This window comes from Miniopterus natalensis, chromosome 12, assembly GCF_054644295.1.
Source record: "Miniopterus natalensis isolate mMinNat1 chromosome 12, mMinNat1.hap1, whole genome shotgun sequence".
In the NCBI taxonomy this organism is placed as follows: domain Eukaryota; kingdom Metazoa; phylum Chordata; class Mammalia; order Chiroptera; family Miniopteridae; genus Miniopterus; species Miniopterus natalensis.
Window position 1 is genome coordinate 71,853,004 of NC_142092.1, and position 14,981 is coordinate 71,867,984.

A 14,981-nucleotide genomic window follows, 5' to 3' on the forward strand; every position below is an offset into this window, starting at 1 on the left:
ACCTCCCTGCTCCCTGTCCTCTCTCAAATCTACAAAGTTGCTCCCCAGGTGATGGATGTCCACCACCTCCCCCACACCCCCGCCCCGGCCTCAGTTGGTTCTCTGCAGAGGAGCCCAGCTCTTCCCTGAGTGCCCTCCCCAAGCACGTTTGGAGTGGACACAGCCCAGCTCTCACTATATGGCCTTGGGCACAGAGACCCTTGTTCTGAACAGGAGTGAGGGGTGGGAACCTGGCCCGAGCTGGGTCAGTCTTTCCTGGGAGGGTGGGATCAGGACAGTTTCCAGCTTGTTTCTGCCCAGGATTTGGCCTGATGACTTGTAAACTCGGGTGCCGTGGTGGTGGGAGCAGGGGGAGCATCTTCTTGCATCAAGGGCAGGAAATGTAAAGAACTGCTCTGCAGAGAGAAAGGACGGAGCAACCACAGCGAGAGCAGAGGCAGAGAGGAGGGGAGAGGAAAGCTCTTGCTTAGCAGCCTGGGAGGCGATTCAGGCCCCAGCTGCCTCAGAGGGTTGGCAGCACTTCCCACCCGGGATTCCAGGAGACCCTCTCATGTCCTCCAAATGTAAACTCTTTTCTGCTTAACCCAACTCCGTTCAGGCCTAATTGGCCAAGAACCCCGAGTGCTGCATAGTCTGGCCCATGCACCTGTGTTTCCGGAGTGACCCTTGCTGGCCAAGCTCCCATCTTGCAAACCCTGGGCTGTTGCCCACCCTCCTGGAATGTCCCCCTCTGCCTTCCCACCCTGTGGGACCTGCCCCAAAGCCCTCCTCCTCACTAGCCTTTCTGGGCTGCTGGACACGGTTTGAGTTCATTTCCTGGCTCAGTATCTTCAGACTGAGCCGGAGGTCAGCTGAGGGCCTCTCTGTACCCTACCCTTCAAACTCCCCAGCCCCTCAACTTTGCCTGATAAGCCCCAGGTAGTAGAGGAGAGAGGGCAGGTGCTTGTGGTCACAGGACACCAGCAAAATTCCCCCAGTGGGAAGACCCCGGCCAAGCCAGTGGGTTCAGCTTTTGCCACCTTCCTGCTTTGTGTGGGCCGAGATGGATCCATACAGGTTCCTCCTCCCACTCTCTGGGCACGGGGTGTGTCACACACTTGGGTGTGCCGTGTGTGCGCCCACAGCCAGGGCCCCTGCTGCCAGCCAGCACAGAGGACCAAAGGCACACCACCCAGCTAGTAAAGAGGTCTTTTATTTCCTTCCACATTAAACAGAATTGGGCTGCTGTGCCTGTCGCCCCTGCTGGGGGCAGGAAGAGCCTTCCAGCAGCCTGGGCCCCCTGTGGCACCCATCCTCCCGGTGCCAGGGCCGTGCCATCTGTTGGAAGAGGGCCAGGGAAAGGGGAGGAGTGCCAGAAGGAAATGCCAGAGAATCCTGGACAGCGGCCGGCAGGGGGGGAGGGGGGGTAGGCCACAGGGGGATTCCCCAGCTCGATGGACTGGAAAGGCAGCCAGGCCTCCACACCCAGTAGGGCCCTCCCTCGCAGCAAGTGGGGCCACAGAGCCACAGGGCCGGTTTGGGAAATGCCGGTCAAAGGCCATCCGGGGTCACTGGGGTCACAAAGGGGAACTCCCTGCTACCTGAGCCTCCTGACACAGGCCCCCTCAGGCCCTTGAGGCCCAGCTCTCTGCACAGGCCACAGGCTCAAAGGGGCCCTAGGATCCTGAGAACGAGGTATTCTATGAAGCTGGCCGGCCCAGCAGGCTGCACCATGGCCCCAGGAGTCCCGGCCTCGGGTTCCAGTGCTGAGAACCTCCCTAGGATCTTGTGTTTCTTGGCCTGCCTGTCCCTTGGCCGTACCGAGCTGCTGTGTGTGTGTGTAAGGATTGCGGGGTGTGGGAGCTGCAGTTGGACAGACGGCAGCTCTGGAATGGGGGCTCTGGCTCTTGTTGAACTCACCCTAGATCTCTGGGGATGCCCCCCTCAGCCTCCCAGGTACCAACCCTGCCTGGGCCCATGCTTTCAGGAGTGAGAGTGGCATGTTAGAGCCACAGCATCCACAGGGGGTGCAGCACACAGTGGTGCTCAGTAAGCAGCTGTGGGTCGGCTGTAATGTGTGTATGTGCAGATGGACTTGTGCACAGTGTGTACACACGCACAGGCATGTGTTCACGGCACATGTACATGTTATTGACACTGCAGTGTGCATGGTTATGTGTGCATGGGGAAGTGTACACAGTGGTGAAGCCTGCGTGTGCCTGACAGGGGAACCGTGAATGCACACTGATTCCTGCTGGACGGAGGGATATGGGCATGGACTCCGAGGGTATGTGTTCACTCAGGAGAGGGTTCCCAGCAGCAGACTCCGGCGCACCTGTGGGTGTGGTGCATGCCCTGGGCCGGGAGCATTCACTGCCAGCTGGCACAGCTCTCGGGCAGACTCTGTAGAATGGCCTCCAAGTTCTGCTTGTCAGCACGGACTTCAGCAAGGTCACTCTCGAAGCTCTGGATCTGTAGCTCCTGCTGCTCAGATTCCTGCTCCAACAGCCTCAGTTTCCCCTGCAGGGACCCGGGAGGGCCCAGCCGCAGCCTCAGGCGCTCCAGTGCCTGCTGGGTCTCATTCAGGGCCTGGGCAGGGGCTCGATGGGTGTCCAGTGACTCTGCAGAGGGGCGGAGAGCCTCAGCATGGGCCAGCTCCCTGCAGGCCCCAGAAGCCTGCTCAGCCCCCACCCCAGAGACCCTTCCCAGTCCAAACCTTCCAGGATTCCGACTGCCCACAATCCACCAGGGAAGCAAGGGACCAAAAGGGCAGTGTGGTGACAGCCTGGTCTGGGTACCCCACCAAGCTCATGTGCAGACTCTGGGACTTTCCTCCAACAGGTGGCACGGGGCAACTGTTAATTTTTGTTGTTGCTATTACTATTATTGTTTTAAAAAGGCAGCCTTGGGTGACTCCTGAGCCCATCTCCTCATCTATAAAGCAGTGGTGTGTGCAAGGTCCCATGATGCCTGCTGGTCCAGCGTGCCACATCCATGCACCAAGAGCACACACTTACAAAGCCCATCCATGCTGGGTGTGGGGGGATGTGTGGCTGAAATCTGGGTCTCTTGCTTCAGCATGAGGGCCCGGGAGACAGATGGGCAGAAAGGGCTATAGACCTGGGAAGCAGGCGGGGGGCGTCTAGCCCTGGCCCTGCAGGGGTTAGCTCTATTTCTTGGGGTTAAGGACTTCCTGGAGCCTCCCCAGGAATAAAACAAAGGGGTGCGGCCAGGTGCTCACATGTGAACAGGTGGTGATGGTGGCATGGAATCCACAGGCTGCCTGCCCCGCCTGGCCCTTGTCATTAAGGGTGACAGTCAACAAGAAGATGGCTCAGCCAGGTGACAAGGAGGTAAGTTCTAAATGGTATAGAATCCCACAGGATCCCACAGGATCCCACTGGGCCCCAGGGCTCCCCACGGCCTCGAATTTCCTGGATAATGAAGGCTTCGTGGAAGGGCGGCCAGGAGCTGAGCCAGGGCAGGGAGAGGCAGAGGGGGCTGAGAGGCCCTTGCTCAGGTCCTGCTCCCAGCAAAGACCTGGGAGGCCCCACTGACCTCAGGAAAGTCCAAACGGCCTGGCCTTGGAGGAGACTGAGAACTGGGTTATAGTCTCCATTCTACCTGCTTATCTGGGGCTCCCAGGGGTAAAGTGGGGGGTCCAGGTGGTGCCGTTCACTCCTGCATCCCCAGGTCAAGCACCGTGCAGGAATGAATGAGTGAATGAATGAATGAATGAATGACAAGGACAACAGCTGGAGCAGTTTAGCCTCGTAGAGCTCACAGGAAGATCCCAGAGGGGTCCCAGGGACAGGGGGTCCCCTTACCCAGCCTGGCAAGCAGCTCAGACAAGGCCTTGACGTCCCTCTCCAGGGAGGTGCGTGATTCCCGGAGCTGCTGCTTCATCTGGCTCAGCCCGGCACCCACCTTCCAGGGGGAGAAAAGAGGAGGAGCGTGAGTGGCTCCTGCCGGCTCAGGGCCAGGAGGCAAGGGGGCAAAGGCCTTGGCATACGTACCCGCTCAGCTTCCTCCAGCTCCTGCCTCCGCGCTCCTGAGACTAGCACCTGCCGGGCGGCCTGTCGGAGCGTCGCCCGCGTCTGGCTGGACAGCCGGCTGGCACGGCGGCGATCCTGCTGCCCCTCCCGCAGCAAGGCCTTGGCGAGCTATGGGTGGGTGCCAGCGCAGCAAGGAGAGTGAACAGAGAACGTCCTTTCAGAGGCAGAGACCACTATGGCGATGACGCCAAAAGGTGTAACAGAGTCAGCGAGAGCCGGGGAGACGCACATCCATTAGAACTGGGCCCCAATTAAAAAAACACACACATGCAACGCCTAGAGGTTTAGGGAATCCAGCCAGCCAGACTGACGTGTGCGTCCTGGTTCTGTGATTTTAAGGTACTGAACCAGCTGGGCCTCAGGTTCTTCACCCGTCCCCTGGAGACAGGAATGACACCCGTTTCTGGAGGAATCACCCACGTGGGGCTCCAGAGCTGAGCCCGGGGCCCCCTGAGCCCTCCTGAGTGTGGAGTGCTCAGCCTTGCAGCCAGGGAGGGGCGGGTCTGCAGGGGCAGCTCTTATACGTCGGTTCTCCCACGGGGACACCACTGCCATCACATCTGTGTCCCTGACCTTGGCACTGCTCCTGGCCAACAGCTCGGCTTCCTTGCCCCTCTTCTTAGCACTGGAGGAGACAGGTCCTGCGTTTCCCAGCATCCTCTCCGCCTGCTTGGTCTTCTTTCTCGCGTCCTCGAGGAGCCGGCCCCGGACGACGCCTGCCCTCCTCCTCAGCACAGCCTGGTCCCCGGGCCGAGGAAACTGCAGCTTCATCCCTGCGAACCCGGCCGAGGCATCAGGAGGGCCTGGGTCAAGGCTTGAGAGCCTGCTGGTGCCCGACCAGCCTCGGACCCTCAGCCAGCAGGAGGGGAGGTCAGGATGCATGAGACCCGTGTGCGACCTGCTCGGGCTTACGGAGCGGGGTGGCACACAGACAAGTGAGGCGCACTGCCCAGTGAATTTAAAGATTCACATTATATCGTGATGCTTATTAAAGGCACAAGTTACATGGCGATCAATGCCTGGGCCACTGTTGGAGATGGGGAACCACAGCACACTGCACAGCAAAATCCACGGAGCTCCTTGTTTGTATGTACTGCCTATTTCTAAAAAGGCATCGAGGCATCTTCTAATAGCTAAATCAAGGGTTGGACCATTAAAGAGAAAAACCGAGGGCCACCTGTAACTGGGGGTGATGAAGGAGAGAAGAGGAGGAGTGGGAAGTGCCAGAAAATTCAGATAATGACATTGTAAGTGATAAATGCCCTATTTACTGCTGAGCTTCCTAGCAACCAAGGAAAAAGGGAAATACGATTCACATAGATTTTGTTATCTAATAAGCAGCAGGTTTCTTCTGTAAAGAGAGACTTTTTCCTTTCCTTTCAGATAAAATTGTAAGGGAAATCTATCGTGCGGTGTACTGATTACAGCAGACAAAGTCAAATTTTAAAAAGAACTGAGCCTCCTAACCTTCACGGTCATAACATGACATAATTGCTCTATGAAGATATTCCAGAAATTAGACCTACTTTGCTTCTTCTACACAAAATTGACGTTCCTTAAAGTGTATTCTGTGGAGTCCTAATTCTACAGGGTGTTCATAAATGTCAGGAGACATGTCGATTAAGGTAAAATAAAGTGAACCAAGCTTCTTTATTGCAGGACTTCTCAGGGCCTTTACTATACTAAGGTGTGCCCTGTAAGGCCTCACTGGGTGCTCCAGCACAAGGCATTTCCTAAACCTATTTGAACACAAACCCTCTCTTGGAAGAGCATGTTGTTGGCCAGGGGCCCCTGAGCACACCCTGGGGAAGACTGTTCTACATTTCATTCAGCAAAGTTTCCTTTCATCCTGGATGCCAACCCAGCACAGGCCAACTGATGGTAAGAGAGAGTGTCTCCAAAAAGGGGTAGGAGCAGGGAAAAGAACCTGGGGTTAGAAGTTTGAGTGCGTCCTTGTGTGGATTACAAAGCAGTGCCAGGGAGGCAAATCTCCATATAGTACCTGCAAGAATGTTCTTATTCTCAGAACCATCCAACAGCAGAAGGTGATACCTTGTGAGGTAGTGAGTGCATCATCACCAGAGGCAAGCAAGCTAAGGGGAGATGAGTCCCCTGTCTGGCGAGAGGGTTGCAGCACATGACTTTAGGACCCCTTATAATTCTAATGTTTTAAAATTAGAATCCTAATTTTCCATTGTTATATATCATTGAATTTACATTCTCACACACAACCATGCCTTTCCCACTGGAAGCCCCCTGACCAATGGGTCCCCAGGACTTCAGAGAGCAGAGGGACCTAGAGAAGGGAAGCCCTGTCCAGTTCACCCTCTGCCCAGAGGGTCCGGGCCACGGCTGGAACTGCATCTTACAGGCAGTGGGTGGGGCTGGGGAGGGAGCTACAGAATCAGGCAGAGGCCTGTCTCTGGTCTTAGACCCTAAGAGGTATCGGGGGCTCAGAGTGTGTTCCTGCCTTATCCACTGTACTGGAACAGAGCCACAAATTAAGGGTGAGGGGGCTTCTCTCTGGAGCAAGTGGACATCACAGGAGCCCATGACACGGGGGACACCAAGGTGAAGAATCATAATACTGGCTGGTTTCTTTTCAGCTCAGCTCTGATCCAGGGATAGAGATACCACTTCCTTTCCTCGGTCTGTCCATCTGTCAAATGGGAGCATTTAGCCTCATTTTCCTAAAGCTCAAAAAGAGACCTAGACCAGCATCGACCCATACCCCAACCAACTCTGCGTCCCTCTGCGTAGCCCCAACTCAGCTCTGGGCCGCGGCAGTCATGTTTGTGCCAGGCAGCGAGAGCCCCGCCAGAGAGGACTGGACTCGGGGTGGACAGCCAGTGGCATCAGATTCTCTTCCCACATGGTTCTGGGAGCTCTGCGTGGGGTCTGACGATGGACGGCCACATGGACAAGTACCCGGTGAGTAGTATGTGAGACGGGGAGAGACAAACAGCCACTGGAGAGGTCCTGACGGAGGCGGCTGTCCCCTTGGCTTACGCCCACGTGACTGGACTCCCATCCCCTGCAACCAAGCCTGATCAGGGGCTGTCATGGACATTTGTGCATCAGTGAGCCTAGGGCTCAGCAAGGCTTGCCTACCTTCCAGGTCAGCCAGCAGGGTCCTGGCTCCCATGACGGTCACTGTGGCAGCCTGGACAGACGAGGAAGCCCGGGTGAGGGCGGCTCTGGCCTCATGCTGCAGCTGCAGAGAGAACAGACCGTCTGGGCAGGTGGCACGCAGGTGCGCCGCCCGCAGTCGGGTCAGGTGGGCGCCACACCGCATATACTAGGTCCCAAAACATCACCAAAACGCTGACAATTAGTTATGCCGTTTACCAGGAATACCTGGTGTGTATTATTATACAAATGTTAATCCCCGAATATCTCTCCCAAGAAATCACCTGCCCTGGAAGCGCTTGAAGGGAAACAAACACAGCTAAAGGCAGGAAGGACAACCGAAGATTTCTCTTCAGAAGGCCGCCGAATCTCAAAGAGCAAATCTGTTTCTTATACAACTTTTACCATAGAAAACCAGCTTCTTCCCCCCACCACCGAACAAGACCAGATGAACAATATGGGTTTGATGGATGAATTCCCTGATCATTTAACACCGTCTCCCGTTCTGGCGGCAAATGCCAACCTGTGGCTTAGCACCACGAGCAGGCGCTCGGTAACCATCGGGCAGGTGAGCTCATGAGTGAAAGGATGAATGACTAAGAGCCATCCCAGGTGTAGCTAATGCTGACTAAGGGGTGGGCATGGCCCTGCCTACTGCTGCTGCTGCTGTCTCTCTGTCCATCCGTCTCCTGCCCTGGCTGGCTGTGAGGTTCTCTGGAGTTTGGGGGGAGGCACCGGAGGGATTAAAAGAACTACTCTGGTCTTTGCCCCTCCCTCCCCTGCAGCCTGGCCCCCAGATCCCCCCTGGGGCAGCCCCAACCTCACCCAGGTGCCTGCCTCAAAGGACACATGCCCACCTGTGTGAGGGGCTCTGTCTTGTGCAGTGCGGCGCGGGCAGTCGCCTGGAGGGCCCGGGCAGCCTCAGTGATCACGCGCTCCCTGGATGTCACCGTCTTCTCCAGGGCCTGCACCTTCAGGTTCAGATCCCTGGCCCGGGAATTCTGAGGCTGCAGGGAGACAGAGGGCTCAGGCAGGACCTGGCAGGGAGGTCCACGGGGCCGATCCCCTCCCGGAGAGGCACCAGGGGCAGGGACGGTGGGAGTAGGGGCATGTGGACACAGGGAAGAAGAGGGGCTAGGGCGAGGGTGAGACCTGTTTCTTGAGGCTCAGATTCCAGCCCCGCCAGTCTCTAGAAATGCAGCCTCGCCAAGTCAGCTAACCTCCCTGACCCGCATTTCCTTCCCCAGGTCCACAGTCACTCAGCTGGAACCTTGGGGCGGGTGTGTCTCCCAATTCAGGCTTTCGGGCCCTAGAGGAACACCCCACGCAGGTACTGCATGGTATCTAACAGCCTCAGCGGCATCTGGGAAACCAGCCCTGAGGGCCAAACCCTTTACTACTCGCGGGGGAGAAGCAAAGGCCCTCGTAAGCAGCCCCGGGCCTGTCAATCTTGCTCATGGTTTGCCCCAAATGCATTTATAGACGCTTCGCCTTTTTTCAAAGCCCAGTTCCCGAGTTCAGGGATTGCAGGATTATAGAGAAGGCGTGATAAAGCTGATTTATCCAGAGGCGATGGGTGCAGGGTAGCAGGCACAGAAGGGAGGCCCGCACCCATTAAGGGCCACCTGTGCATTACCGACCCATCCCTCCCAACTCCCCATGAACATGCAGCCCTCGAACGACCCAGTGGGCGAGCTCCACCTGACAGACAAGTAACTGAGGCACAGGCAGGAAAAGTCCTGGACCAAGGTCACGGCTGGAGCAGCAGAACTGGGATTGATCCCAAGTCCGCCTGGTGCCATTGCTAACGCCACTGTGATGGGGAAGGGGCCCCGCCTTGATATTATTATTGTAATCAACAGCCAAGATCAGCGAGCTCTACCTCTGTGCCAGGCAGGCGCTCTGCCAAGCCCTGGAGGCGGATTATCTTGGTTTTTATCGACTGCTATAGAGTTAAAAATAAGCCACAGCATCTGCCCCTGCCTGGGCCGTGCTGGCTTCCCAGCTGCCACGTTCTCCCCTGTCCCCACCCCATGCAGAGTGCCAAGGACGGGCAAGCTGACCAGTGCTGCAGGGGCAGCCAGTGAGGTCAGGTGCAGGGCGGCACCTGTGCCAACGTGCTGCAGGGCGGCCAGCACCCTCTCTGCTTTGGGCAGCGCCTCTGCCACGGCGGTGCCCAGTGCCTTCTGGGCTGCCTGGACCTCCTGGTACCTGAGAGGAGACGCGGAGTCAGGGTGACCTAAGGAACAGGGCCCAGGGCCTCCCTCCCCATGCCTGTGCTGTGCCCCCGCCCCCGCCCTCGATTTCTCCCAACTTGCAGGGCAGAGCCTTGCTCTGTGGATCGGTTCCAGCGGCTGGCCTCAGGAACTGGCCGCCGCTCTGCCGATTTCTCATGAATTGAAAAGTCAGTAGAGGGAACACATTCTTGTTCCTTCATTCACTCAGTTCAATCATGCTTTTCTGGAGGGCCCACACTTGGTTTCCACTCGAGAATCACACGCTTTGCAAATGTTTGGCTCCTCTGCCTGAAGCGTAAAGAGCAAAATGCCTACTGTAGGGGAAGGGGCAGTGGCCCAGGCTCCGTCTTGGCTCCGCTGTGCCCTTCGGTGACCTTGGACATGGAGACCCCGGGGCGGCATGATCGCTCTGTGGCCCTTTAACCCTGAGGTACTGTAATCAACCAACTAGGAGAGCTCTCCTGTCCTGTCCAGCTGTCCACACCCACCCGGCCAAGCCCACCCCGCCAGGGGCACTGCCGGGGCATCCTGACCTGCCATACACAGTCAGGGAAAGGAAGCCGGCGGAACCAGCAGCTGCTGCCCAGGCCCCATCAACTCCAGGAGGCCAAACCAAGCTCCGATCAACATCTGGGAGGGCTCACCTGTCCTCCAGCTCCCGCTGGGCCTCCAGGGCCACGCTTCCTTCCACCAGACTCCAGAGAAGCGTGTAACTGGTGTTGGAGGCGAGCAGAGCCCTCTGAGCATTGGCCTTGATCTTGGCGGCAGTGTCCTTGTGGCTGTGTGAAAATTTCCTCTGACCATGGCTAAGAGCTCACACGGAAAGGGACCTTGGCCCCAACCCACAGTCCCACGGCCTGGGCCTCTTGCCATCCCAGAGTACACCCACGCGCTCTGCTCGGCACAGGACAAAGACCAGCAGGAAGGGAGCCCACACCCTGGTTCCTGTCTCACACCATTTATGCCTGTTGTCCTGGCAGAATGAGGAATAGGGCCCTTTATCACACCTACAGCCTCACTCTGGACAATAAATTATACAGTCACCCTAGTAAAGACAGCATAGAAGCGGGTGTCAAGGGTGTCAAGAGAGCCTGGGTTTGAATCCTGACTCTCCCTTGCAAGCTGTGTGTCCTTAAGCAAGTCACTTAACTTCTCTGAATCTGTTTTCTCATCTGTAAAATGGGCCTAAGGCCCCCAGAGTACAGCTGAAGGGGAAAATAGCTGCGGGTTCTGGGTTTTTAGGACCTTAAGCTGCTTCTTAAAGGTGGTGGATGACACAACCCAAACATCCGTCGATGGAAGGCTGTATAAACGAGTGTGTCATATCCCCACCATGAACGTGATCTGGTTGTGAAAAGGAGTGAAGGGCTGGTGCATGCTACACATGGGTGATGCTTGAAACTATCCTGTTAAGTGGAAGGAGCCAGACGCAAAAGACTGTATATTGTGTGATTCCATTTACATGAAATGTCCGGAATAGGGAAATCTATAGACAGAAAGTAGGTTAGTGGGTGCCAGGGGCTGGGGAAGCTAAAGAGAAATGGGGAGTGATCCCTATGGGTACAAGGTTCGTTTTGGGGGGGATGGCTGCACAACTCTGTGAATATACTTAAAACCACCGAATTACACACTTCAAACAGGTGAGTTTTAGGATGTGCAAATTTTGTCTCAATAAAGCTGTTATTTAAAAAAAAAAAAAAAGACAGTGGATGCTCTCAGGTGCCTTCGGTCGGCCAAAGTGCCTTCGAGCCCCGCCGCCGGCATCCGGGAGGAGCTCGCGCTGTCCTTACAGATCTGCCCCTCCCACAGCGGTGACGCTTCCCCCCACCAGGCAGCTCCCGTCCTCCTCTGATTCCAACCCCTAGGGTGGGGATACCTGCGGAGCTGATCCTGACCCTGGAACCCCCTGGAGAAAGGGCTGGGCCCCCTCCTTAATGGTGTGGGCAGGACCTCACCATGTTCCCAGGGCCGGGGGGCTCACCTCCTGGCGAGGGCTCGGGCCTCCGTGGCCAGGCGGCTCCAGTTGGCGGGCCGGCTGGGGACTTCCTGAGGAATCACCTTTAGAGAAAGGAGGGAAAGAGGAGAGAACGGATGGCCCATCCCTGAAGGGCAAGGGGCCACGCCTGGCTAAGTTCTCGGGCAGAAGTGGACAGGGCCAGTTACTTCAGAAATGCTCTAGGTTGGCATCCGGGGAACGGCGCCCTAGAACGTGAAAGTGACAGTAATGACACCCACCACCCGCAGGGTTCACTGTCTGCTTGGACTATGCCCTGCTCTTTGCATGCTATCTCACTGCACCAGCAGGGGAGGCTCTGTGTGTCTCCCATCTTGGCAGATGAGGAGACCGGGCCTCCCGAAAGGGGAAGGAGGTGTGCCCCAGGTCACCAGGTCAATGGCTCAGTGTGTGGAGGGGACTCTGGCATACCAGAGATGCCAGGACAGCGGCTACGTGCAGAATCTCCTCCTCTGAGGACTCCAGTGTCGCTTCCAGGTCTGCCAGCTGGATACAGGTCTTGTCGGCTCCGGCCTGGGCACAGCGGGCACTCCCACTCAGCGCCTGCAGCTGCTCCCGGGCGGCCTTCACAGCACCCTGGAGGCCTGTCACCTGCACCAGGAAGGCTTCCCGGAACCCTACAGAAAGCCCGCAGTCCAGGGGGGTTACAGAGGGATCGAGATTTCACACTAAAGCCCCCACCCTTGGGGGACCCCATCCGCGCCCTCCACTCTTCCTGGGCACAGCTTAACGCTAGCACCAGGCCTGAGCACCACATTAGTTACCAAGGAAGAGCCTTCCCATTTTACAGACACAAAGCCTGAGGCCCAGGGACCCAAGGTCCCCCACACAGGAAATCAGCCGAGCATGTGGGGCTGGCAGGAACTCAGGCCTTCTAGAGCCACAACGAGCAACTCCCAAATCTGGGGCGACAGTAAAACTGCCTCAAGTCAGCAGCGTCATCTCCCACGTGGCTCCGAGCGGGCGCCGCAGTGCACAGCTCCCCGTTTCGATAACTAGTCCTGCTCACAGGCCTCAGCTCGCGTATATCTGGCTGCTAATGGAGTGCAGACACTTATAAACATAAAACTTCACAAATAACCAACTTCCTTTCAATGCTCCCTAAATTTCAGCGCCTCAGGCACAATCCCTCCTGGCTTTAGCAACACACTTTTTTCCTTAAGGACTCATTCGTTTCCTACGCTGGGAAGACACCTGTTCAGCACCCGGGACAGCGCCTGGCAATGCTTTGTTGAGTGAGTGCATCCGAGTGACCCCAGGTTTAGAGTCTCACTGAGCTTACAGCCTGGGTGGCGCAGGGGTGGGGGACCGATGCCACAGTAAGAGCCTGACGTAATAAAGTCATAAGGTACAACTGGGCAAGGGACCTCGGAGGAGAGGCCCAAGGGCAGGCAGGACGGTGTTGTGGGAGAAGCCACCTCAGCAGGGAGGTCAGATAGGCTCTCCTGGCAAGTGGGTCTGAGCTGGGAGCCCTCAAAGCCTCTGAGACCAGACTGAAGGGCTCCAAAGGGGGGCATCTGACCAGCCAGCCGTCCCCTTGCCTCCCAGTCTCCCGTTGTACCTTGCAGCTGGTGGTGGCCCTGGTAGGTGTCCCCCCGAGGAGCCTCTCCTTGCAGAATGTCCATCGGTTCCCAGGGCCTTCCACAGTCAGAACCCTGTAGCCACCCCTCCATCAGGGTCAGCATGGCCTTCAGCTTGGCAGCCTGGAGGGGACAGGAAAGGAAATGCTGGCTTGACACTTCCCCGTGGCTTCTGTCCAGCCTGCCCTCCCTGAGGGTCCCTGGACCTCATAGCAAGGATACACTAGGCTTCTGAGAACCAGCCCTGTCCACCCTTCCCTCCCCCCACTCACAGCGCCTGTAGGCATTCAGCCCACCACACCCCTGTCCTGCCAGAGGAGGGGGCAGGGAAGGGAGGCCCAGGAGAAATCCTGTCCAGCCTGCTGTATGCCCAGGACTTGGCACAGAGCTCGGGTGCCGGGGTACTTGCTGGCTGAGTAGTGAGTATGCGAAGCACCGTCCCCCAGCACTGTGGTCTGCTAATGACAAGGACAGGAACTGCATTCACAGGGCACTCCCTGGGAGCAACCGCCGGCCACACACCAGCTCACAGTCACCCTGTAGCCACCCCGAGAGGCAGGGGCGACAGGTCCCCAGCCCACTCCTCAATTTCAAAGTCCAAAAGGCTCCGAAAACCACAAGGCCTCCCACTCCTCATTTGATGGCAAATCGGGTTTAAATAACCATGAACTCATTCGGAAGCAAAACCGTTCTGAACGAGGCTCCTTGTGGTCTTTATGGCCCCCTTGGTGTGAATTTTCATTCATCTGTTTTCCCTGCAGGCACCTCACTGGGTTTGATGGCGGTCTGGCCCGGGCGCCCCTGGGGTGGCACCTAACACTTGGCTCATGTCATCTTTTCTCTCTACGGTACCATCATCCCAAAAGCTCCACCTCACTGGCCTCGGGTGAGGGGCTGCAGGTCTGCACTCGCTCCATTTTGGAGTAAGAGAGAGACACTGAAGCAAGACTGTCACCTGCCGGGTGCATGACAACTAGCTGGGCTGGGGGAGGGGAACCCAAGCTCACGGTCCTGCCCTCTGCACCATATCACCTCCCTGCTGGAAACTCTACGTGTGCCCCTGAGTGGGCATCACCTTCCTGACCCTCCCCCAAAGGGCCATCTGTGGTCCCATCCTCGCTGAGCTTGAGAAAGTGTGAGACCTGGGTGCTTGGTAAGGAAATGGGCCAAGAGCTCCTGCCCGCTGAGGAGCGGGAAAGGGCAGAGGTGAGGGCTGGCCCAGGCTAGCACGGGCCTGGAGCTGGGTGTGCCCAGGGAGGAGGCAGCTGGTGGTCCTAGAGAGCTTGAGAACTACAGATGAGTGGGCAGTTCCCAGTGCCCAGCACAGAGCTGGTGCTGGCTGGCGATGAAGAGAAGGTGGGGTGGGCCTGGGCACGGCCTGGGCAGGGCAGGCTCACCTCCTCCTTCACCAGGGTGTAGCAGGAGGGGCACTCCTGGCACTGTGCACTGTCAGCCGTGAGGAAGAAGTTGTCCTGGCAGCGGTCACACTTGTAGCCCGTGAAGCCGGGCCTGCACACGCACGTGCTGTTCTCGTGACACTGGGGCGAGGCAGAGCCCAGTGGGGAGCACCTGCAGGCTGGGGGTGCAGGGCAGATGGCACTGGGTGCCCTGATAACCACCCAACACCGGGACCCCAGGGCCCCTGCAGCCTTACATTAGGCTGCTCCACACCCCTCTGGGCAGCTCAAATACACTCCTGGGTCCTTCCCTGACTCAGAGGTCAGATGCCCGAGATGCTGGCTTGTTTCAGGGTTCCCAGGATCTGAGGAACTGTCACACCATCTAACTACACAAATGAGCAAACTGAAGCCAGAGAGGTGACGCATGGGCCCTGGTACACGGGAATTTAGCAGTGGCATCTGGGACTAGATTCTTGGCCCCCCCAGCACCCCTGCCCACTCGGAGGACCTGCCTTTCTCTCTCTTGCTGCACAGCCGTCCTCCCTGTTGGTCCTCTTTGCCCCAAAACCTCAGGCCACACCCTCCAG

The 14,981-nt window shown here is 57.5% G+C and overlaps 1 protein-coding gene across 1 annotated transcript in view; it reads right to left on the bottom strand.

Moving 5' to 3' along the window:
- Positions 1-2,349: 2,349 nt before the first annotated feature.
- The window catches only part of LAMC3 (laminin subunit gamma 3), a 45,484-nt gene continuing 32,852 nt past the window's right edge, over positions 2,350-14,981 (bottom strand). The window contains exons 17-28 of the mRNA XM_087823252.1: positions 14,392-14,570; positions 12,937-13,117; positions 11,826-12,031; positions 11,382-11,458; positions 10,045-10,179; positions 9,227-9,374; positions 8,021-8,170; positions 7,146-7,248; positions 4,608-4,807; positions 3,996-4,142; positions 3,807-3,906; positions 2,350-2,600 (exon numbers count right to left, since the gene is read on the bottom strand). Coding sequence (XP_087679378.1) covers positions 2,350-2,600; positions 3,807-3,906; positions 3,996-4,142; positions 4,608-4,807; positions 7,146-7,248; positions 8,021-8,170; positions 9,227-9,374; positions 10,045-10,179; positions 11,382-11,458; positions 11,826-12,031; positions 12,937-13,117; positions 14,392-14,570 — 1,877 coding nt within the window. The remainder of the gene's footprint in view (positions 2,601-3,806; positions 3,907-3,995; positions 4,143-4,607; positions 4,808-7,145; positions 7,249-8,020; positions 8,171-9,226; positions 9,375-10,044; positions 10,180-11,381; positions 11,459-11,825; positions 12,032-12,936; positions 13,118-14,391; positions 14,571-14,981) is intronic.